Source organism: Talpa occidentalis, unplaced genomic scaffold, assembly GCF_014898055.3.
Source record: "Talpa occidentalis isolate TD23 unplaced genomic scaffold, MPIMG_talOcc4v2.1 talOcc4.4, whole genome shotgun sequence".
Lineage (NCBI taxonomy): Eukaryota > Metazoa > Chordata > Mammalia > Eulipotyphla > Talpidae > Talpa > Talpa occidentalis.
The window spans coordinates 103907312-103931921 of record NW_023604295.1 but is presented as its reverse complement, the minus strand read 5'-3'; the positions used below and the strand labels follow the sequence as shown (position 1 = coordinate 103931921).

The window sequence follows — 24610 nt, the reverse complement described above, 5'->3', positions numbered from 1 at the left end:
TAATTATGAAGTATCAATGTGAAATTGCTTTATAACAATAGAAATGACAAATCTGAATTACTTAATAAAATTACACATATTAAGAGCTTATAGATGCAGGAATGTGGTAAATACTTTGTGTTTATTAGGAATATCTTTTTTCTTATTTTAGTAAGGAGAAAATAGGTTTGCTGAAGCAGTCATTCATTTTCAAGTATGTTTTGGCTATTTTTGAGGTCCTTTCTGGTTTCAAGAGAATGGTTTATGATGGTGTTTTAAAATAAGACACTAAAAGTTCAGATTGTAAAGGAAAATGTTGAAATTGACCACATTGAAAAACAGAAGACAGTATAACAAAGGTAATATTTTAGTCCCTTATTTTAAAAATCTCAAGGTAAGGGCCTCCCTGGTGGTGCAAAGGGTTAAGCACCATACTAAGAAGCAATCTGCAGCCTCTGCAGCATGAGTTTGATCCCTGCCAGGCCAGGGAGCAAGTAACATGGTGCAGCAGACCTCTCCTGTCTTGCCTGCTGTTCCCCTCAGCACTGTATTTCAGTCAGTCTGCCTGTTCTGTTCCCTGTTCTGTCTCTGGTGAATCCTCTCACCCTCCTGCGCATCTGGCCTGTTCTCTGGTTCTTGTATAAAATAAATAAATAAATCTTTTAAAAAAAATAAATAAAAATCTCAAGGTAAGAAACCAGCAAGCAAATCTTTCTCAATGATAATTGCCATGTATAGATAATAGTTATATAGGTGCGTCCTTTAATATTCTTTGTATTTTTCTCAATTAAAATATTTCTTTAAAATCTTAATGATTATGAGAAGAAAATATTTTAATAGTTATTATTCAACATTGTCAGAAAATAGAAGGGGTGCGGAAATAGATTAGCAGAAAAGAAAGATACATATAGACCGAGTGTGCAGGGGAGCATCCCCCAGATGTGCTGTCTTTGAGACAGGAAGGGTTGCTCTGGTCCTCACCAAAACTGTATGGAACCGTGAAAGGGCTGTCCCCGCAGTCAGAGGTGAGCTGAAACCCTGCAGGAGCCAGGCCCTTAACTGCCACAAGATGGCGGCCAGAGGGGGATGGAGCCTCACCCAGACGCAACATCTTTGAGACAGGGAGGGTCGCCTCTGGACCTCACCAAAATTGTCAGAGCTTCCAACACTCCAGATGGAGCTCACCAAAGAGATGCTGGCCAGTACCAGGGACACAGTGAATGCATAGGACAAATCAGAAAATAAATAGCAAGGAGAAGAAAACTACAAGCACGCAAGCAAGCCCTCAGGGAAGGGACACACCACTAAAAGAAAATCAACCACATGACTGCAACAAGTGTGACTTGGAAAAATTTCTCAGCCTTCCTGAGAGAGAATTTAAAATCTCCATGATTAAAAACTGCAAGAAGTCAAAACTGATATGGGAGAAATAATCAACGATCAGAAGAATGAAATTGAGGGCCTCCCCAGTGGCGCAGTGGTTGAGCACTGGGTTGCAAAGCTGCCCACAGCCTCTGCAGCGCCGGTTTGATCCCCAGCCAGCAGGTGAGGGTCCCAAATGGCACGCAGGCCTCTCCTGCCACCCACTGCACCCCTCAGCAGTGTATTTCGTCAGTCTGCCTGTTCTGCTCTCCCCTCTGGCTCTGGTGAATTCTCTCACCCTCCTGGGCTTCTGACTGTATCCAGTGCTTGTATAAATAAATAAATAGATCTTTAAAAAAAAAAAGAAGAAGAAGAATGAAATTGAGTTCTTAAGGAGGAAAGTGAAAGAAATGCAGATCAAAGGATTAATGGAGGAGCTGAAGAACTCTGGGAAAAGTAATGAAAGCAGAGTAGATGAAATGGAATAATGAATAAGTACTCTTGAAGACAGCGAAATAAAAAGCTCTAAAACAGAAAAGGAAAGAGAAGTATGATGGAAAAAAAATGAAGAAAGACTTTGGGAACTGACTCCATAAGGAAAGAAAATATAAGAGTTATGGGGATCCCAGAAGGAGAGAGAGAGAGACATAGGAGCAGAGAAAACATTCAAGGAAATAATTGAAAAGAATTTCCCAACCATGAAGAAGGAGCTGAAAATAGAAATAGAAGCAGCAAGAACACCAAACTTCCAAGATGAAAGGAAAAACAAACAAACAAACAAACAAAAAAACACAGCAAGACACATAATAGTAAAGCTCCCAAGGATCCAAGACAAGGAAAATTAATGACACTGACAAGAGGGAATAAACAGATGACATACAAAGGAAAACCAATCAGGCTGACATCAAACTTCTCCGAAAAAACACTATAGGCAAGGAGAGAGTGAAGGGACATAGTGAACAAACTCCAAGACAATAATTGACAACCAAGAATACATTACCCACAAAGCAACAATGAAGAAAGAATAAGGACCTTACCAACAAACAGAAACTCCAGAATTTCATTATGACCACACCCCTACTCCAAAAAATACTACAAGGGGTCCTAAAACCAGATCCAACAGAGGGATGAATAAGAATGAAACAAGACAAAAAATAAAACCACAGAATAAACATACAAAATGGCAATTACAGACTCTAATGTATCAATATTAACTGTAAATGTAAATGGACTAAACTCCTCAAGAAAAAAGACACAGAGTCACAGGCTGGATTAAGAAACAAAACCCAACCTTTTGTTGTCTCCGGGAAACACATCTAAGTACAAAAGATAAAAATAGACTGAAAGTAAAAGGATGGAAAACAATCCTACAAGCAAATGGACCAAAAAAGAAAGCAGGAACAGCTATACTTATATCAGATAAAACAGATTTCCTAAATATATGGGATGAAGCAAAAGCAATAATTAGAGGAAAATTTATAGTAATAGAGGTTCCTATCAAGAAACAAGAAAGAGCTCAAAGAAACAACCTAATCTCACAGCTCAAAGAATTAGAAAAAGAACAACAACAAAAAACCCTAAAACCAGTAGAAGAAAGGAAATAATAAAAATCAAAACAGAAATAAATGAAAGAGAAACTAAAAACACAATCCAAAAGATCAATCAAACCAAAAGTTGGTCCTTTGGAAAAATAAATAAAATAGACAAACCCTCGCCAGGCTCACAAAGGAAAACGGGAGAAAACACAAATAAATAGGATCACAAATGAAAGAGGAGAAATCACAAGAGACATAGCAGAAATCAAAGGAATAATCAGAAACTACTATGAACAGTTATATGCAAACAAGTTCAACAATCTAGAAGAGATGGACAAATTCCTACAATGCTACAATCACCCAAAGCTAGATAAAGAACAAATAGAACACCTAAACTTAAACAGAGCAATTACAAGCAGCGAAATTGAAATGGTAATCAAAAACCTCCCCCAAAAGAAAAGCCCAGGCCAGATGGATTTACAAATGAATTCTACCAAACATTCAGAAACCAATTAATGCCTATCCTTCACAAACTCTTTCAAAAAAACTGAGAAGGAAGGGATAACATCAAAAATGTTCTATGAAGATAACATTACACTAATACCAAAACCAAGCAAAGACAACACAAAAAAAGAAAACTAAAGGGCAATCTCTCTAATGAACACTGATGCAAAAATCCTAGGTAAAAGTATAGCTAACAGAATCCAACAATGTATCCATAAGATAATTCACCACGATCAAGTAGGATTTATTCGAGGGACACAAGGATGGTTCAACATCCAATAATCAATCAGTGTAATCCAACACATCAACAAAAAAGAATATAAAAACTATATGATAATATCAATAGATGCTGAAAAAGCTTTTGAAAAAGTACAATACCCATTTATGGTAAAGGACCTTAAAATTCTCGGGATGCAAGGGACATGCCTCAACATCATAAAGACTATATATGACAAGCTCATAGCCAATATCATTCTCAATTTTGAAAAGTTGAAAGCACTTCTGTTAAGATCTGGAACACAACAGGGCTGTGCACTCTCACCACTGCTTTTCAATATAACACTGGAAGTCCTCGCTAGAGCAGTAAGACAAGAGAAGGACATACAAGGAAACCAAATAGGAAAGGAAGAAGTCAAACTATCATTATTTACAGATGATATGATAATATATAGAGAGAACCCCAAAAAACTCCATGGAGAAACTAATCAAACTAATCAGTTTAGTAAAATAGGATAAAAAATCAACACGCAAAAGTCAGTAGCCTTCCTATACACAAACAATAAACCTGAAGAAGAAGAAAGCATGAAAACGATCCCTTTTATTATGGAAACAAACAAAAATCAAATACTTGGGAGTAAACCTAATGAAAGACGTAAAGGACCTATACAAAGAAAACTATTAAACAATGTTAAAAAAAAAATAAAAGAAGACACACAGAAATGGAAAGACATCTCCTGCTCATGGATTGGAAAAATTAACATTATCAAAATGGCCATCCTACCAAAAGCAATTTACAGATTTAATGCTATTCCAATAAAAATTGCAGTAACATTCTTCAAAGAAATAGAACAAATATTGATGAAATTCATAGTGGAGCCACTAAAAACCCCAAATAGCAAAGCTCTCCTGAAAAAAAAAAAAAAAGGAGGGAATGGCAGCATCACACGTCCAGACTTTAAACTATACTACAAAATCATAATAATCAAAACTGCATGGTATTGGAACAAGAATGGACACACAGACCAATGGAACTGAATAGAAAATCCAGAAATAAACCCACAAATTTGCAATCAACTAATCTTTGACAAAGGAGCAAAGACTATGCTATGGAGCAAAGAAAGTTTGTTCAGTAAATGGTGCTGGAAAAACTGGGTCGCTGCATGCAAAAGAATGAAGCTTGACCACTACTTCACACCATGCACAAAAAAACAACTCAAAATGGGTTAAAGAGCTAGACATAGTGGGCCTCCCCTGGTGGCGCAGGCGGTTGAGCTCCACACTGTGAAGCTGTCCGCAGCCTCTGCAGTGGCCAACTGGCAAGGGTCCCACATGGCGCAGCAGACCTCTCCTGTCTCGCCCGCTGTTCCGCTCAGCAGTGTATTTCGTCAGTCGGCCTGTTCTGTTCCCTGCTCTGTCTCCCTTCTCTCACCCTCCCACACATCTGGCCTGTACCACAGTTCTGGTGTAAATGAATAAATAAATCTTTAAAAAAGAAAAAAAAGAACTAGACCTAAGACCTGAAATCATAAAATATGTAGAAGGAAATATAGGTAAAACACTACATGACATACACCTCAGTAGTATCTTTAAAGACACATCTCCCAAAGTGGTGATAGTGATGGAAAAGATAAACAGATGGTACTATATCAAATTAAAATGCTTCTGTACAACAAAAGAAACAGTAACCAAAACAAAGAGACACTCCACTGATCAGGAGAAAATTTTGCACATAAAACTAATGATAAAGGACTGATCATAAAAATCTACAAAGAACTGATGAGACTCAACAAAAACAAAGTAAATAACCTAATCAAAGAAATGGGAAGAAGTGCTAAAAAGAAACTTCTCCAGGGGGGGAATGCAAATGGCCACTAGGCATAAGAAAAAATGTTCAACATCACTGATAATCAGGGAAATGCAAATCAAAACTACAATGAGATACCACCTTATACCAGTGAGAATGGCACATATTAAAAAAACTAGCAACAGCAAATGTTGGTGAGGATGTGGAGAAAAAGGAACTCTCCTGAACTGCTGGTGGGAGTGCAAACTGGTCCAACCACTATGGAGAGCTGTGTGGAGGTTCCTCAATCTGCTAAAGATGGAGCTTCCATATGATGAAGCAATTCTACTCCTAGAATTTACCCAAAGGACACAGAAACATTAATTCAAAAGGATATCTGCACCCCTATGTTTATAGTAGCACTATTTTCAATAGGTAAGCCATGGAAACAACCCAAATGCCAAAAAATAGATGACTGGATCAAGAAGATGTGGTACATATACACAATGGAATATTACTCGGCAATCAAAAAAAGATACATTCATGCCATTTGCAGCAACATGCATGGAGCTGAAAGGGATCATGTTCAGTGAAATAAGCCAGAAAGAAAAGAAAAATACCAGATGGTCTCACTCATAGCAGGAATTTAGAAAACCTAAATAAGGGACCAGGAAAAAGACTCATTATAATAAAGTAAAAATCAAAATCAATAAGCAATAATAAACCAGAGACATAGTATGGGGTGGTGGGAGAAGGGAGTAAGATCAAAATAAGGGGGGTGGGGATTGTATGGGGACTATAACCTAGATGAAAATGCATATGTTATGCAAAAATGAAAAATGATGTCTATATATAAAGTAAAATTTTAAAAAAGAAAAGTACATATGGGTTAGTTTGGAATATAACTATACAATTGTTACAATAATTACCTAATTATATAATTATAATAATTGTAATTAATGCAAGAATTTATTATTTTGCTTTTCTAATATATTGTAAAAGTGTGCCTTTGAGTAGTTTTTAATGTTTATGGTAGAGAATGAAAGCTCTCTTAATGTGATTAGGACTATTTTATTACAAAATAATATTACAATATTAGTGCTACGTTTGTCCATTCCTGGCATGTTATCACCAAAAAAGTTCAAAACTTTGTCTTACTAGACCCAGGAACATAGTTTTATATGCTGAGTTTATAGTTTTGTGTCTGTAATGAGCCATTAAATTAGAGGTATCAAATAATAAGTTCTTTACTGATAGTGATAAATTTGGCTCTCATTTTCTGTAATAAATTTGTTCAACTCTGGTATTCATAAAATAACAGAACTGCAAATCCTATTAGGAAATAGTGTATGGTGTTTGTGTACCATTCTTTTTCCTTTGAAAGTATCCAATAAAATACTGTTTCCAAAGTTATGGTTATATTACTACTTTATAATATGGTCAGGTTCATTTTTTTTTTTAAGATTCATTTTTTTATTTATACAAGCACTGGGTACAGTCAGACGCGCGGGAGGGTGAGAGAATTCACCAAAGCCAGAGCGGGGGGCAGAGCAGGCAGAGTGACGAAGTACACTGCTGAGGGGAGCAGTGCACCATGTGGAGAGGTCTGCATGCCATGTGGGACCCTCCTCCGGTGGCCTGGGAGCAGCCGGGAACCCAGCGATCAACCGCTGCGCCACCTGGGAGACAGAGGGGAGAGGAATAAACATCCCTGGTCAGGTTCATTTTTTAAAGTTCAATTTCATTTTGGCAACCCACTCTCCAATTCTGGCTGATTTTTTTTTTTTTAATTCATAACAAATTCATTTCTGTCATAAAACACAATACTTCCATAGCCCTATTCTCTTTTTTTTTTTTTTTAAGATTTATTTATTTATGCATATAAGAGCTGGGGTACAAGCCAGAGATGTGGGGGTTGAAAGGATTCACCAGAGACAGAGTGGGGAACAGAACAGGCAGACTGACTGAAATACACTGCTGAGGGGAGCAGCAGGCGAGATAGGAGAGGTCTGCTGCACCATGTGGGCTGCATCCTGGCCTGCCAGGGATTGAACTCATGCTACATTGGCTGTGGATTGCTTCATAGTGGGGTGTTTAACTCTTTGCGCCAGCAGGGTGGCCCAGCCCTACTCTTTTATATTTCAGAAGAAAGAATTGTTAGGTAATTAAAATTCAGTAGAAATTTTTTTTTTGTGTTTATTGCTAGGACTGGGCCTGATGGACATATTTTTTTTTTTTTTTTTTAAGATTTATTTATTTTTATACAAGAGCTGGGGTACAGGCCAGAGGCGTGGGAGGGTGAGAGGATACACCATACAGAGCAGGGAACAGAGCAGGCATACTGACTGAAATACACTGCTGAGGGGAGCAGCAGGCAAGACAGGAGAGGTCTGCTGCGCCATGTGTGTATCTCCCTGCCTGTCCGGGAATGGAACCTGCACTGCAGAGGCTGTGGACAGTTTCACAGCACTGACCTCAACCCGCTGCGCCACCGGGGAAGCCCTGTTGTTTATTTTCTTTTTCAATCACTTTTAATTAAGGTTTTTAAATACATACAGGGATAATAAGGTCACCTCACCAAAAAAAAAGAAAACATGCTATTAACACTATACCTACACATTTCATGTATTCTTTAAAAAAAAATTCCCAGTTAACCGCAATGGGAATACTGCATATAATTGGAATTTTACCATTTAAAGGCATAATTTTCTAAAGTTATATTTTTCTTTGATTTTTAAAAATATTTTTAAAAGATTTATTTATTTGTGGACACAAGAACTGGGGTATAGGCCAGAAGTGCTGGGGGTGGGGGGGTGGGGAGGAGGTGTGTGAGAGGATTCACCCGAGACAGAATGGGGAGCAGAACCAGCAGATCTACTGAAATGCACTGCTGAGGGGAGCAGCAGGATGAGGCAGGGGAGGTCTGAGCCATGTGGGTTAGCTCCTTATCTCCAGGATTGAACTCATGATGCTGTGGCTGGCAATAGCCTGATAGGGCTGAGAGTTTAACCCCTGTGCCACCAGGGAGCCCTTTTACTTTGATTTCTGATATTAAACACGACAGTGGTTAAGTTGCAGAGACTCAGTACTTTAAGAAATGATTTATATTTGATTAGTTCTAGAGTAACTACCCTGTACCTGAAAGTATACAAAAAAAAAGAAATTCAATCAAGTTATATTTGTTCATTTCCTGTTGTTTATATTTTTTAAGGGAAGATAAAACTTTTGTCACTAAATATTACTCTCACTAAGGCATTTGCACTTACAATCAAGTAATTGAGCTTAGTATTAATTACCTCAGCAATGGAAACACTGGCAACTGTGACTATCAGCTTTATCTACCTGATTCTTTTATTTGACATAGGTTTTGTTGGAATAAAAATGTGTGATGCGTATCTATTCACATGAGTTGATATTTCTATGGAAACTTATTGAGGGATCTGACCTTTGAAGTCTTAAAAGACACAGAAAATAATATAATCTTGTTAAAGATATTTTAAAATAATGTGGTCAGTTTTTCTTAAACAACTGTGTTGTGGGTCTCCCTGGTTGCCGGGACATTGAGTCCAGGCCTATAGCCTGAGTTTGATCCCCAGCCAGAGAGCTAACCCAGCACGGCACAGCTACTCCCCTTAGCAATATATTTCAGTAAATCCACCACTCTGACTGGCGAATCCCTCTTACCACTTCCCTGCCCTGCACTTCTGGCCTATACTCCAGTTCTTTTTTTTTTTTTTTTTTTAAGTTCAAATTTATTTCTTCTGTAATAAATTGGGGATTCCTTAGGTTACACACCTAGTTGTTATTTTTTTTGTATTTATAACATTTTTATCAAGTTATATTTATTTATTTTTATTTATTTTACTTTTAGACAATATTTGCTTCCCCCCACCCCCTCAGATTGAGTCCCCATAGAATTTCCTTCCTGGAGGCACCAGTGCACCATCACCACTGTCCCCTGTGCTCCTCCCTCCCTCCCTCCATCTCACACCTCTCTCTCCTCCTCCCCTGCAGTATGTCTCTGGTTTATAATTGTTTTTGCTTTATTGTGTTTTGTACTGTTGTTATTTTTTTTCTACACTGATCTCTTATTTGGTTCCCCTATATTCCTGTTATAAGTGAAACCATCCGATATTTTTACACACACACACACACACACACACATACACACACACATACACACCATCCCCCATCCCCCATACCCCCCAACCAACCAAAAGAATTGTGCTGTGTCAGAATTCAGAATGTCCAGTCAGCTTCCCGTATTCACCACTCAGAGTTTAGTTATTATGACAAAATTAATAGGTATATACATACTCTCTTTTAAAACTACATGATACAAGTAGATACTTAACTTCAAACAGATCAGTAACATGTATTTATTTAGTGTTTGATTTTTTTCTTTAAATTGTCATCAAATTGGGCCTCCCTGGGTTGCGAAGCTGCCCGCGGCCTCTGCGGCGCCGGTTCGATCCCCGGCTGCTCCCCGGCCACCGGAGGAGGGTCCCACATGGCGCGCAGACCTCTCCTGCTGCCCGCTGCTCCCCTCAGCAGTGGACCTCGGTCCTTCTGCCTGCTCTGCTCCCCACTCTGGCTCTGGTGAATTCTCTCACCCTCCTGCGCTTCTGACTGTATCTAGTGCTTGTATAAATAAATAAATCTTAAAAAAAGTCATCAAATTGAGTGATTTAAAGAGTGCACAGATTGCTTTATTAGGAAATAAATCTGCAAATCTCATTTTTGCACATTTGGGTAGAGCCATTAACTGCTTTTGTTTTGGACTCTCTTTTCAAGGATGTTGTTATGCAGATGACCTTGAAAGATAGTGATAGTGTCTTTTACCAGGCTTAAGGACAAATTTATTGCCTTAGATAATTTGTTGCTAATTCTCCCTAATATTGCCAAGGTTGGACAGGGTTTTTTTTTTGTTGTTGTTGTTGTTTGTTTGTTTTGCCTGTGTTTCCTAATTTGCATTTCCTAAGTTTTGATTTCTTCAGCTGTGAAATAACTCACTATGTGTGCACCATCTGCCTGGGTTGCTCCACTTTGGCCCTTTGGTACTTGGGTGATAATTTGAAGGTCATGCTGCCTATTGATTGCGCCATAAGAATGGATAAATGGGCCTCCCTGGTGGTGCAGGCGGTTGAGTGTGGTGCTGTGAAGCTGTCCGCAGCCTCTGCAGTGTGGGTTTGAACCCTGGCCGACCAGCGAGAATCCCACATGGTGCAGCAGACCTCTTCCACTGGTCCCCTCAGCAGTGTATTTCAGTCAGTCAGTCTGCCTGTTCTGTTCCCGGCTCTGTCTCTGGTGAATCCTTTCACCCTCCCTCTCATCTGGCCTGTACCACGGTTCTTGCATGCATGAATAAATAAATCTTAAAAAAGAAAAAGAATGGATAAATGTACAAAGAAAATTTGGGGTGTGTGTGTGTAAATTACAATGGAATATTGTTCAGTCTTAAAGAGGGAACGCCTGTTTTTGTTTTTTTAAAGAACATTGATAAAGCTGGAGGGTATTAGCATAGTGAAAAAAGCCAGATAGAGACAAATTCCGCTTAGGCTTGGTATCACTACATGTGTAATCTGTTAAAAAAAAAAAAAAAAGTCTAACTCAGAAAAAGAGTAAAAAAAGTGTGTGCTAGGTCGGGGCTGGCCTGGGAAAGAGTGGTGGGAAGGATTAGGGAAAGAGTGCAGACTTTCAATTATCAGATGAATATGGTCTGAGGTTCTATTGTAAAAATACTATACCGTATTGTGTAATTGAAATTTTCTAAGAAAGTTGAACTTACATATCCTTACCAAGAAAAAGGTATTATGTGAGGTATTGGATACATTAACCCAATGAAGAGAATCCTTTGACAGGGTATGGATGTATCCAGTCATAACATTGTATGGTTTAAATATCTTTTTATCTGTCAACTATACTTCAATAAATCTGCAGAAAAAAAATCAGTAAACAGAAAAAAAAAAAAGGTATCTCAGTCAGGATTCTTGTTTCTGGTAGCATTCATAAAACTCTGGCAGACTTCCTTGACAACTGGCAAGTAGAGGAAAATCTTTGACCTTTCCCTGTTATTTAAGATCTTGATACATATTTGCGTAATTGTATGGTTTTTTTTTAAGCAAGAGGAAAGAGTAAGATAATTATGGAAATACAAAAAATAAAAGGAAAGCATGTGTGTGTAAATATGTGAGTATGTATTTAATGAGAAAAGCTTACTAAAAATGCTCTATGAACTCACAGATAATTATTTCTTAGAGCAATTCCCTTCTGTTCTCATTACTATATGGCTGATTTCTAGTCTGAAATTTCTATCTTTGCATGGCAAGTCACAGTCCCTATAAATAAAATAATTTTATTTGTATAGTTATTTCTTATTTTAAAATTTGTTTAGACATACAGGAATTTATAGGTGCTGAATTGATGTACTCAGCATTACAGTAAATAGACATTTTAAAATAAATCCTATAAATATATGGTCATTTTCTCTAAGACAGACACTCATAAATTATGTATAACATGCAAAATACTCTTTACTTCTCAGAATTAAAACTAGGAACAGTAAAATTAAAACAGGAACTTCTATGCAGTTGTCAGCTGTCTTGTATATATTGGCAAGATAGAGCACTGCCTTCTAAAGTTGTATTTGAAAATCACCTTAATATTTTATTTTCTAAGGGAATGTAGTCGTACTGCATTTACAGTGAAAATTAAAAGCATTGCTGTTAGATATAGTCAAATCCAAGTAATTTGTTTTAAAATTAGGATCAATTTCAGTTGACATCTTTTTATTAAGGCAGTTCGTATCTTTTTTTTTTTAAACTTACAATTAACCCAGTAATTAGCCATAATTTTTCTTTTTCTTACATTAACCTGCCATTGTGTGCTTATCTGAATGTTCTCTTTCTGTTAAATTACTAATTCAAGAATTTTGCTCTTTTGATGAGGTTATTCTCTGACCCTTCTCTCTCCTATTTCTTTTGTCTCTTTCTTCCTCAGGTAGGTACAGAACACTTAAACAAGTCTTTACCCCAATTCAGGGTGTAAGATGCCTGCCTCCCTTTTCTCTCTTCTTCTTTCCTCTCTTTTTAAAAATTCGTTGAGCTATAATCGATACACAAAAATATGAGGACATTTAATGTACCTATCTTTGATACCATTACTACAAAGTACTAAATAGAGGCTGGAGTGGGGGACAGGGTGGTTCAAGAACAAGAATTCACCAGAGACAGAGTAGAGAACAGAATAGGTGGATTTAATAAAATGTACTGCTTAAGGGAAGCAGTGGGGAGACAGGAAAAGTCTGCTGCATACAGAGTAAGACCCCTGAGGTTCTATTTATACTCCAGGCTTCATTGGTTGGTTAGGGTGACTAGTCTTGTGGTGTGTACTGACTGATAATCTTACTTAGCATAAGGGATCATCAACTCTAACAGTCATCAGCTTAATGTTCAGGTCCCCAGGGCCCCCATGGCAGTCCCATCTACACCCTTTATCCATTCAAGCCTCCCAAACTTGCCTGCTGGGCAAGGCATGGGGGCTTCATTTTTAAATTTAGTAATGACACCATGATGATATGCATCACCTGAAAAATTTTCCTTGTTTTCTTTTGTGTGTGTATGTGTTTTGTGGTATGAGCACTTAACATAAGAGATATATATATATATATATATATATATATATATATATATATATATATAGTGCTCAGTGCTGTAATGTTAACTATAGGTACAACAGATCTCTAGAACTTAACTCATCGAAAAACAATTTCTATTTCTCTCTCCTACTCCTGCCAACTGTCATTCTGCATTCTACCTGTATGAGTTTGACTTTTTAACTATCTCATGTAGGTAGAATTATGCAGTATTTGTCCCGACTGACTTATTTTACTTAGCATAATGTCCTCTATGTTCAGCTGTACTGTCCCAAATGGCAGGATGTTTATTTCTTTTCTATTTTTTTTTCACTTTTTGCGTGAAAGAACTGGGGTGTAAGCCAGAGGTGTGGGGGTGAGAAGATTCACCAGAGATGGAGTGGGGAGCAGATCAGAGGGATTAACTGAAATACACTGCTAAGGGGAACAGTGAGCGAGACAGGAGAGGTCTGTTGCTCCATGTGGGTTACCTTCTGGCCAGGAATCGAGCTCAGGCTATAGGGGTGATGGTACTGAGAGTCAACCCCTTGGCCGGCAGGGAAGCCCCAGGATGTCTCTTTTTGTGAGGCTGAAAAATATTTCTCTATGTGTGTGTGTGTGATCTTTATTTGTCACTGGACTTTTGAGTTGTTTCCATATATTGGCTATTATGAGTAATGCTGCAATGAACATAAGGGTGCAGATGTCTATTTGATATTCTGATTTCAATTCTTATTGAATATAAAACCAGAAGTATGCATGCTGGGTCACATAGTAATTCTCTTTATTATCATTACTGCACCATTCTACATTCTGTTCCTGCTCTGTGAGTGATTCACAGAGATACTCTGGATATTTTACTTGAGGAGAGAAACAAGATTATATTTCTTCCTAAATTCTAGTGCAGAGCTTGCTTAAATGGCACAAGTTTTTCTCTCCCGAACACTGATGCTTGGTTTTCCAAAGGCAGGGATAACTTTTTGTAGTCTATGACCCTATAGAGTTTTTCGAGTAATATGAAGCATTCTATACAGAAACTAGAAGGTTACTGCCTCCTGTCCTCATGCCCAACTCTGGAACAGAAGATTAGTAGTACCTCAGGTCCATTTTTATTGTCTTTCAGTCACTCTGCCTCTCTGCCATCGCAGTGCATGCTCCAGATTAGCCACTGTTCTACCTTTTGACATAACAGATTAATCTACTTTTTTTTTTAAAGCTTTTTTTTAATTTATTTTTTATTTATATAGCACTGGGTACAGTCAGAAGCACGGGAGGGTGAGAAAATTCACCAGAGCCAGAGCGAGGAACAGAACTGGCAGACTGACAAAATACACTGCTGATGGGAGCAGCGGGTGGCCCGAGAGGTCTGCGTGCCATGTGGGACCCTCGCTGGCGGCCTGGGATTGAACCAGTGCTGCAGAGGCCACGGGCAGCTTCACACCCCAACGCTCAACCGCTGCGCCACCGGGGAGGCCCCAGATTAATCTACTTTTTTGATCTATATATAAATAGAATTATATAGCACTCTTGGGTGCATGCTTCTTGTGCTCAACTTTGCATGTGGGATTCCTCCAAGTTGTTGTAGGTTAAAGCTCAGAAGGACAATTTATATTCCTTGAGACTCTCCGTTGAGACTTTGTAGAGAGGTGGTGGTGGGGCTGCAGATTTTTTTTTTTTGTTTGTTTCTCTGTGGTGTATGGCCAGAGTAGAGCAGTTCTTTTGTCTTAATAGGATGCCTCTTCCCTTGCCCTTTGGGTAGAAAGGGAAGACTTGTTTTTTGGGATTTTTGGTTTAATATGCTTTTTTGGTAGTCACTGATGCTTTTATTTTATTTTGATTTAACTTTATATTTTACATTATTCTTCGTTTTTGTACAATGCATGCTTTCTCCTCTCAGGTGTAGTCCACTGATGGTTTTAGATCGCTAACTTCTTCAGAGTGTGTAATGTTTGTTTTTTATATAATGATACAAATTTTTACTATATTACTATAGGGTGAAGATTAGGGAAAAGCATATGTATTCCATCTTTATGGAAGTAGTTTGCCTTCTGATACATGTTTTTATAACTTACAACCATTAAGAAAGAGAAAATGAAATATTTTATGCATATGTTGTTAATTAACAATGAATGTATTCACTAAAACTTTAAAGAAGGGTCAATTTTGCGTAAAAAGACAATCTCATGTTACTCAGTTTATATTAAGTATAAACTTGTGGACTTTTACCCTGTGTTAAATTTAAATTTCTGTGATTAATTGCAGAATCTTTTAGCTGAGAAGGTAGAGCAGTTGATGGAATGGAGTTCCAGGCGCTCAATCTTCCGAATGAATGGTGATAAATTCCGAAAATTTATAAAGGCACCACCTCGAAACTATTCTATGATTGTTATGTTTACTGCTCTTCAGCCTCAGCGGCAGTGTTCTGTGTGCAGGTAATTTTATGTTTAAATCATTTTACAGACTATTGTCCCACTCTTCAGTTTTTATTTTATTACATTTAAGATAAATTATTATAATAGAATTAATAGAATTCTTCAGTGTTGTAGTCAACTATGTGCATTTAAAAGTAAGTTCAAAATCACTGTAGTTTAGAAAATGACTACATAATATTTTACATATTCTTTTACTGTGTAAAATATTTTTTGACCAATTCATGCATAATTTTAAGAGACTTTTTTTTCTATTTACGTCCTATATAAAGTTGTGTGATAGAATTTCATTCAGGTATTGCCAGGTAGGTCACCTAAATAGAAATTATTGACAGTAAAACACCCTCTTAAAGTACTCTTATTTTAACAGTTTAATAGGTCACCTAAATAGAAATTATTGATAGTAAAGTAGCCCTCTTAAAGTACTTTAAGTTTAATATTGTGGGCAGTCGTTTTACCCAGGGTAAGTCCTTTTATTGTTAAGTACCCCCAATAATTAGAAATTCCTTCCTTTTTCATAGAAGTAAACAATATGAAATGAATGAAACATTTTTCAGTGGGAATATACTAAAGAAAATTTTGGAAAAATACAAATATATAATAATACACATGCAACAATTTAAGTAAATTTTTATTTTGAGATAATTGTAGGTTCACATGCAATTGTAAGATATAATACAAAGATTCTATTACTTTTAACCATTGTCCCCTATCACAACATCTGGAAAAATATAGTAAAGCATTACTAACAGAATATTGGTATTGATACAGTCAAGATACAGAACAGTTCCATCAACATGACAGTCCCTCCTTGCCCTTCGTAGCCACAACCAACCCAACTTCCATTCCCTATTGCCCAAACTTGTTCTCTAGTTCTCTAATTTCAAGAATGGTATATATAAATGGGATCATATAGTATATCACCTTTTATGTTTGCTTTTTATACTTACCTTAGTTCCCTCAAAATTCATACAAGTTGGATTTATCAACAGTTCATATTTTTATTACTAATATTCCATGTATAATAGTAATATTGCATGTTGTAGTTTAAACCACTCATCTTTTAAAGCACATCTGGGTTGTTTCTAGGTTTTGACTATTATAGGTACAACTGCTATAAATATTCTTACTCAATAGGTTTTGTTTGAATTTGAGTTTTGTTCTCTTGAATAAATGCCAAGAGAGTATGATGACTGGGTTGCATGGTAGTTGTCTGCTTAGCTTTATAAAAGACTGCAAAAATGTTTTCCAGAGTGGACAGATCATTGTATATTATCACCATACTAGTATATGAGCTAATGTATACATTATGATAGTGATAACTCATTGTGTTTTACTTTGCATATCTGATGAATAATGGTGTTGCACATCTTTTCATGACTTACATGTCATCTGTAATCACTTTTTTGGTGAATTGCCAGTTTATGTCTTTTGCCCAATTGGAAATTTTTACTGAGTTTTGAGTTCTTTATATATTATAGATAATAGTTCTTTCCCAGATGCGTGGTTTTCAAATGTTTTCTTCTAGTCTAAGGCTTCTTTTTTTTTCAAAGATTTATTTTATTTATACAAGAGCCGGGGTACAGTACAGATGCGCGGGAGGGTGAGAGGATTCACCAGAGACAGAGCAGGCAGACTGACAAAATACACTGCTGAGGGGAGCAGCAGGCGAGCCAGGAGAGGTCTGCTTGCCATGTGGGCTGCTCTGAGGCTGGGGGGGATCGAACTGACACTGCAGAGGCTACGGACAGCTTCACAGTGCTGCGCTCAACCGCCTGCGCCACCAGGGAGGCCCCCATTCTCTTTTCATTCTTATAACAACATATTTTGCAGATTTTAGTGAATCCACTTTACAGCTTCTTTAGTAGCCCTCATTTTTGTTGTCAATTTGAACACTTTGTCTAGTCCTTGAACCCAACAGTTTTCTCCTAAATATGAGTGGTTTTGATCTCATCTTTGGGAGATAAGATCCAGTCTTTCATCATTATGTATGACATTAGCTGTATGATTTCTATAGATGCTCTTTAACCAGTGGAAGTTCTTCTTTACTAGTGTGTGAAGAGTTTTTAATCATGAGTTGTGTTGGAATTGTTAGAGAAGAAAGGAAGAATGGGTGACAGTTTAGCAGCAAAATGAAAACTCTAGATCATATAGATGGTTTCCATACCTATACTACATCATAATTTAATTATTTTGAAGTTGAGCCATGGCATTAACATTTTTAAAAATTGGATCTGGGCAATTTTAGTGTGCAACTAATATAAAGAAAGGAAAGGTAAGGAGCTGGTTCTGTGATTCTTAGCTCATATATTTTTATTGAGGAGCAGTGGGAATAGGCAAGCTTAACTAATTGGAATGTTGCCAGGTAACACTAAGTATCCTTTTCAAAACTAGAATACCCAACTTCTTCATAAAGAATCTGGAATTAAGTAATTTTCTTCTCCAGTACTTAACAATTTAGGAGAAGAAAATCCTTATTAGGACAGCATATTTGGTTATAATATTAACTATTAGATAAATGAAATGAGAGTATCTTTGAAATGTAACTGGGTTCAACAACCCAGGAAGACAGGTGATAAACTAAGTGTGATTTTAATTATGCTATATTTTCACAAGAGTGAAGATCAAGATTTATCTAAAAGTTGGATGTTGTTGAAAATTAAGAAGTTTTAAAGAGTTTAATGTATAAATTGTTCTAGCATAAATGGTTGTTGATGTCATGGAAAAGTTTGGGGAACCTATACTGCTGTACTAATGTCTAGGTTATAAACATGTAGGTTGAAATTATTTGGGGTGACAGTGGAACTGGAGAAGAAAATTAAGAGAGGGCCTCCCTGGTGGTGCAGGGGGTTGGGATGCAACCTATGAAGCTGTCTGCAACATCTGAAGCGCAAATTCGACCCCCAGCCAGGGAGCTACCAACGGGGCACAGCAAACTTCTCCTGGCTCGCCCGCTGCTTCCCTCAGCAGTGTATTTCAGTCAGTCTGCCTGTTCTGCTCCCCATTCTGTCTCTGGTGAATCCTCTCACCCACCCCACACCTCTGGCCTGTACCCCAATTCTTGTATGCACAAATACATAAATCTTTAAAAAAATTAAGTGGGCTGATAGAAGGATGTCTTGGAATTTGTTAGAAGAAGATGATAAATTTCTATTTATAGGATAGCTATCCTATACTATTGTAAGCTTGTAGAGTAATTATCCTACACTACAGATATCACAGGAGAATCTTTTAAATAATTGTGGCTTACCAGTGGTCTGAGATCTACTGTTAGTGAGCCAAGAGAACACTCTGACCCATAGAGTGAGCTGGGTGGATCAAAGTTATGTCAAGCTGACAGCTAAGGTAAAGAGGAGTTTCAAGCAAAAATTTTAAGAACACTTTTTCAAGTTACATTCCTGTATTATAAATTAAGGCTCAAATGGAGTTGTAGATTCATTGGGAAAGGTACCCTATATTAAGCAACCTTCTTTCTCTTTTTTTTTAACTTAAATTCTTTTGACTCTTGTGTTATGTAATTTTGGACCATTTATGTGATACCACTATAATTTTTTATAATTCTGTAGAATCATTGAAAAGTTCAGAGCTATAATTTAAAAAAATCTTAGTGTTAGTGCTTTCCTTTGTGAGAATTCTCTGCATTTTCTTTCCTTTAAGAAGTGATATTTTCTTCTAGAGTTAAGTCACAGTTTCGTTGCTTCTCTTTGCTGAAAGTCTGATGAATGAGCTATTGGCTTCCTTGTAAGCCCTCTTAGCAAATCATTTTGCTCTTCCTTCACACAGTCAGTTTATTCACAAATTTCAGAATTCAATTCTCACCTTTCTCAGTGCTAACATCAAACTCTTTGGCCAAATAAAGTTGTTAATTAAGACTACTCAGTACAATTCTCACCTCCCCTAAGTGTTAACTCCAATCTTCCTTCATCAAATTGTACTGTAGGGAATATTTCCCATAATTGCTGTATCTCCCACAATGTTACTCATCTCTTCCAAAAATGCATTAAGAATTCTAAGAACAAAATACACTCTTTTAATGTTATCACCTTATTATAGTAATAGATGTAAGAAAAAAAATACAGGTCAAGGAACATTAAAAAAAATACATGGAGATCAAGCATGGTGCATGTATTACCAAAATTGATGCACTGGATTTATTATTGGACTTTGAATAAATGAAAAAAATTAGTAATTACAAAGGTATGTTAAAGAGGAAGGTGACTAAATTACATATTGACATTAGATTTTAACTTGCTAAGATCCTTTTCTAACTAAATAAAATTATTGTGTGTAAACCAAATTATAGGGGGTACTGTTTGTGTGTGTATGTGTAGTCTCATGTCATTGTCACTACTCTAAAAGGTAGCTCTGAAAAATCCATTTTATAGATGAAAACATCAGAACTGAGAGGTTATATAATTCATCCAAGCCACATAGCTAGTATCTGTCAGGGTGGGATTTGTGACTTCAGAGCTATTAGAGTTTAATGCTTCCCTTAAATGTACACATTCATCATTGCCTTTACCCTGTGAACTGTAATTTGCATTTTGCTGTTGCGTTCCAAATTAAGATTATTAATCTTTTAGGCAGGGATCCATCAACCAACGTTTCTTAAACTCATTAGATCTTGAAAAGCTTTTATTTAAAGTAACTTCTCATAAGTGGGACTGGCAAATTGAAGATAGCTGGGCAAAGCCATGTGGAAAAGAACTCATCAGCCTTTTGTTTCATTATAGTTAGGTCACGTCTTTTAGGAGATTGGATTTTAAAGTGAGCACATAAGGTGAAAGTCATGTATAGATAAAATTATTCTTATATATCACTTAATGTACTTGTAATTTATAAATGGTTTTAGGGCTAAAACCCTTAATAATTTTCTCTATTCCTTAGGTAGTATTTCTCTGTGCCCTTAGTTTTTAAGTTTTCCTCATATGCTTGGTAACTTGAACAAAGTATTTCCCTTCTGTGTTAAAGACTCACCACAGAGAGTTGAGACAAGACTTCACTTTACCAAGATTCACAAATTATTAATATTTTACCACAATTGATTTTTTTTCTGTTAAATATGGGTCAGAAGTGAATCACATATAGATATCATGAAATAATCATCCCTTAATACTTTGATATGCATCTTTTAAGAAAACCATGTACTTATATAACAAGAATACCATTATCACTGTAAAGTGAATTCATATTAATTCAATGATATAATCTTATACTGTCCATATTTAAATTTTAATTTGTCACCCTATTTGGTATCTTGTCAAAGTTCCTCTGTTGCATTTGATCTTACCCCTCTTTATTTATAACATTCTCACAGAATGTTTTTGTTAGAGTACTGCTACAATTATTTGTATACCTATTATTGCAGCATATCAGGGGCACATAATGTTCACTCAAAATACTCCAGTGATGACATATATCATTTGATTAAGGTCATGATCACCACATCTTCCTATTGTGCATCTTTTCTGTTGTGTATTTTGGGTGGAAGCAAGTCAGTAAGTGAGAGAATAAATTGAGATATTGTGACTATCCTCTTTTTCTATACCCTACCCCATAGTTGTAGTGTGCAGTGATAATTTTTGCCCGAGTTTGATCGTACATCAATGATTGTGTAATGGTCATTTTAAAAAATTCTTTCATTCCCGTTTCATTAATTAGTTGATATTCTTTTATTAAGGAGAGCTTTTCCAACTTTATTTTTCCTTTCTCAGTATCTCAACTCTTATGTTCAAGGTTTCTTAAATATGACCAGTGGGAATCAGCCCCTATATTATGACATTTCCCTGTTATTATTTGTTTTCTGGCTCAACCAGACATTTTATTCTTAAACTTCTTTATATTTTCCTGCCATGGAACTACAATTAGAATTTTTTTTCAAGGTGTTCTTGTTTCTTGTGATTGGAAATGATATTTAGAAATCAGGAACTTGCTAGATTACTGCTGGAGTAGTGTCGTTGTTTTCAGCCCTGACGAGTGTCTTGGGTATGTGTGTGTGTATGTATATATAGATAAAAGAACTATAGTATGGCCTGTTCTTAGCTGACACTGCAGTATTCTTATTTTCTCTCATTCCACAGTTTCATCTCCTCTCTCCAAAATGAAAACATACATCCCAACAATATGAATGTATTTGGTTATTTTTATTCTCTCTCACAGTGCACATAAAATATTTTCAGAATCATAATACTGATGTGGAACTCTGTAAACAAATCTATGAACTGGACGCCCTAATTTCTGAGCAGTTCTTAGTTTAAATCTTAGAAAAGGGGAATGTTTTTAAAATATACTTGAATTAATCCTTTTTTTATGTTTTCTGTTGTGTGCTTTTCTGTTTTCATTTTGATAGTTTCATTTGTTTCTGTATTCAGTTTTATGGTTTACTTTGTTTTTATTTTACTTTTGAATATATAAAAACCTTGATTAGGTCTATGTGCACATGTATATACATATATTTGCACATACATATTTAAACTTGGAAAAATGTAAAAATAATCACTTTGAGAAATGTTACTCTCATCCCTATCTCATCCACCCCATTCCCACTCACCCCCATTGTTAGTCATTTATTATCATCTTGCTCATCCATCCTGAATATGCAATAGTTAATTTCATTACTTCCTATGTAGTAAGCGTGTATATCAGATGGTCAGAACTGTAAGGACTGCCTTTAGTTTTGCCCAGTGAGTAGAACATTACATCTGCTCTGATATTACATAGCAGTTTTTGAGGCTGAATACCCTCCGCAGGAGCCCTTTGAACACCATCAGTTTCCATTGCTCTGAATCATCAGTAATTCAGAACTAGGCATTTTAGGTCTGTGAATTGAGAGGCCCACTGAACTGTTGAGTTTGTATCAGATACTGTTAGGGGAGATAAAGTTTCTCCTCACAACATTGCTTCCTCTTTTTTGTATGGGAACCAATAGGCTACTATGGCCACATGAGCTGCATGCCTGATTATACTATCTCTATTTAACAAGCAAGGGTTGTTGGACCATTTTCACTTCATTACTCATTGAGTTCAAGTTGGCCAACCCCAAAATAAGGTTATCAGACATTTACTTGTTTTTGGTAGCCATGGCAGGCAGGTGGCATGTCCAAAATTAAAAATAAGTGGAAAATAGCAAATGTTCCCATAGATTTCAATCAGCAAAGTTACCACAGAGACTTGTAGTTTGAAGGGGTTATTAAGTTTGTGTAGCCCCAAAGATAATGTGTGTGCCACAATTGACTGGATATTTCTAATCACTGTGTTGGGTTGGTCTGTACTTAGTGGAAACTGACTTGAGTTATTCCAAATTACCAAGAAGAATGTTCAAATAGCGTATACACTGATGTGAGTATTTAAAGAACTCAATAGGGTGTTGAGACTCCATTTTGGTGATGGAGGCCGAAGAGATAGAAGTTTTTTTTTTTTTTTTGGAGGGGGAGCTTGCTACAGACATTGAATGTTCTGTGTATACTCATACAGTCCAATTTTATTTGGTGTTGTCATGAAATTAATATCAACTTCACTATTTTGCTTTGCATGTGATTTATACATTTGCCTCAAAAGCTAGGGTATATTTTAATTTTGTTCATTGAACTCTATATTATATATCAGAGTTGGCTATTCTGGCTCATCTTCTCCAGGCACCCATTGGACCCTATCAATATGTACATTTTAGTATTATTTATAGAAATTTTTACTAGTTTATATTTATAGATTAAAATAATGTCAGTTCTGTTTCACTGTTTAATTTTTTTACTCCAGGGACTTCATTTCTCCATGTTTAATCTTTTTTGCTGATCTTTTATATCATGTTTTTTAAAACTTTCTTTTAACCTGATTATAATTCCTTTTCTTAATACCTGGTGCAGAGAGGGAGATGAGATTTGAAAATGCAAATAGCCTAGTGGATTTTAAGTTAGTTGCTGACATATTAAGATTTGCATATCCCTTTGCAGTTTACTAAAGAATTTTATATGCCTAGTGTATTTAAGCTCACGTCAACCAGGTAGAAAGGAATTGTTACTACTGTCCGATTAAAATGGGAATAAACACAGAATATATGTACATTTCCAAGTTTATACTTTATGAAATGCAAATTCAGTATACATGCTCAGCTTTTCAGAATGACATCACTATATATATTCTTTACACTTGGCCAGAAAGGTAATAATAAATATTATTCCAATTCCAAATATTACATTACTTAGAAGTCATGTTGAGAGTAGTTTCATCTTGGGTTTTTTTGTACCAAATTTTATACTTTTAATAGTGTTTTTTTGTTGTGAACATAAATTAATATGTTTGAGGGGTATACTACAGGATCAGATGAAATTGCTTCATCTCAGAAGTCTATGTTATCAACATTATTTTATTCTAGCTTTTCTCATATTTTTGTGTGCATAAACTGCACTTGGAAAGTCGGTTAAAATATATATTACTGGAATCCAATCTTAAAAAGATTCTAATTTAATATGATATATAATCAGGGATTTTTATTTAAAATAATAATCCTGTTACAGTTTCCAGTTTCACATATAAAGAGCATGGCAGTTGTAATTCCATTTTAGCAACAAGCTAAAAGTTGACAAAATGAAGAATCAGTAACTATGGATGCATAATCAATCCATGATTAGAGAAACAGCAAATACAGTGAGACACAGTTTATCAGAGTAGAGACACATGAGTAGAAACTGTACTGGGGATCTGAACTATAATTGAAGAATTGCTGGAGACTCAGTATGGACAACTCTGAGAGTTAAACACACCAATAATATCATGAGATTTACCTTCAGAGTTCTACCAGATTACCAGAGTAAATATAAAAGAACAATCCCCTCAGACTTCTATGAGATAGTGTAAAAAAGAATTAGTTTGAAATATTTCAAAGCACTGTGTTATTCTTAACAAGGCCTGCCATCAGGGGCAACTGGTTAACTAGAGTCTAACCTGCTAAGATATTTTCAGAGCCTAACTAACTGATCTGGAGAAGAAAAATACCCAACTCCAGCTGACTCTCACCTTAAAAGTGGGAAAAGGGAAATACACAAATTACAGCTCACTCTAGTCTACTTGTCCCACCTAAGGAAGAACAGAATATGATAAACACTTGGATAGTCACAGTCCAGAAGCATTGACTCACTAAAAAGCACCTTACCACCACATTATTAGAGAC

At 36.3% G+C, this 24610-nt stretch overlaps 1 protein-coding gene across 3 annotated transcripts in view; it reads left to right on the top strand.

Annotated features, from left to right (window-relative positions):
• The window catches only part of TUSC3 (tumor suppressor candidate 3), a 166741-nt gene that overhangs the window by 38443 nt on the left and 103688 nt on the right, over window positions 1-24610 (top strand). For all 3 annotated transcript variants that reach the window (XM_037525976.2, XM_054700820.1, XM_037525978.1), the window contains exon 2: window positions 15278-15447. In XM_037525976.2, coding sequence (XP_037381873.1) covers window positions 15278-15447 — 170 coding nt within the window. The remainder of the gene's footprint in view (window positions 1-15277; window positions 15448-24610) is intronic.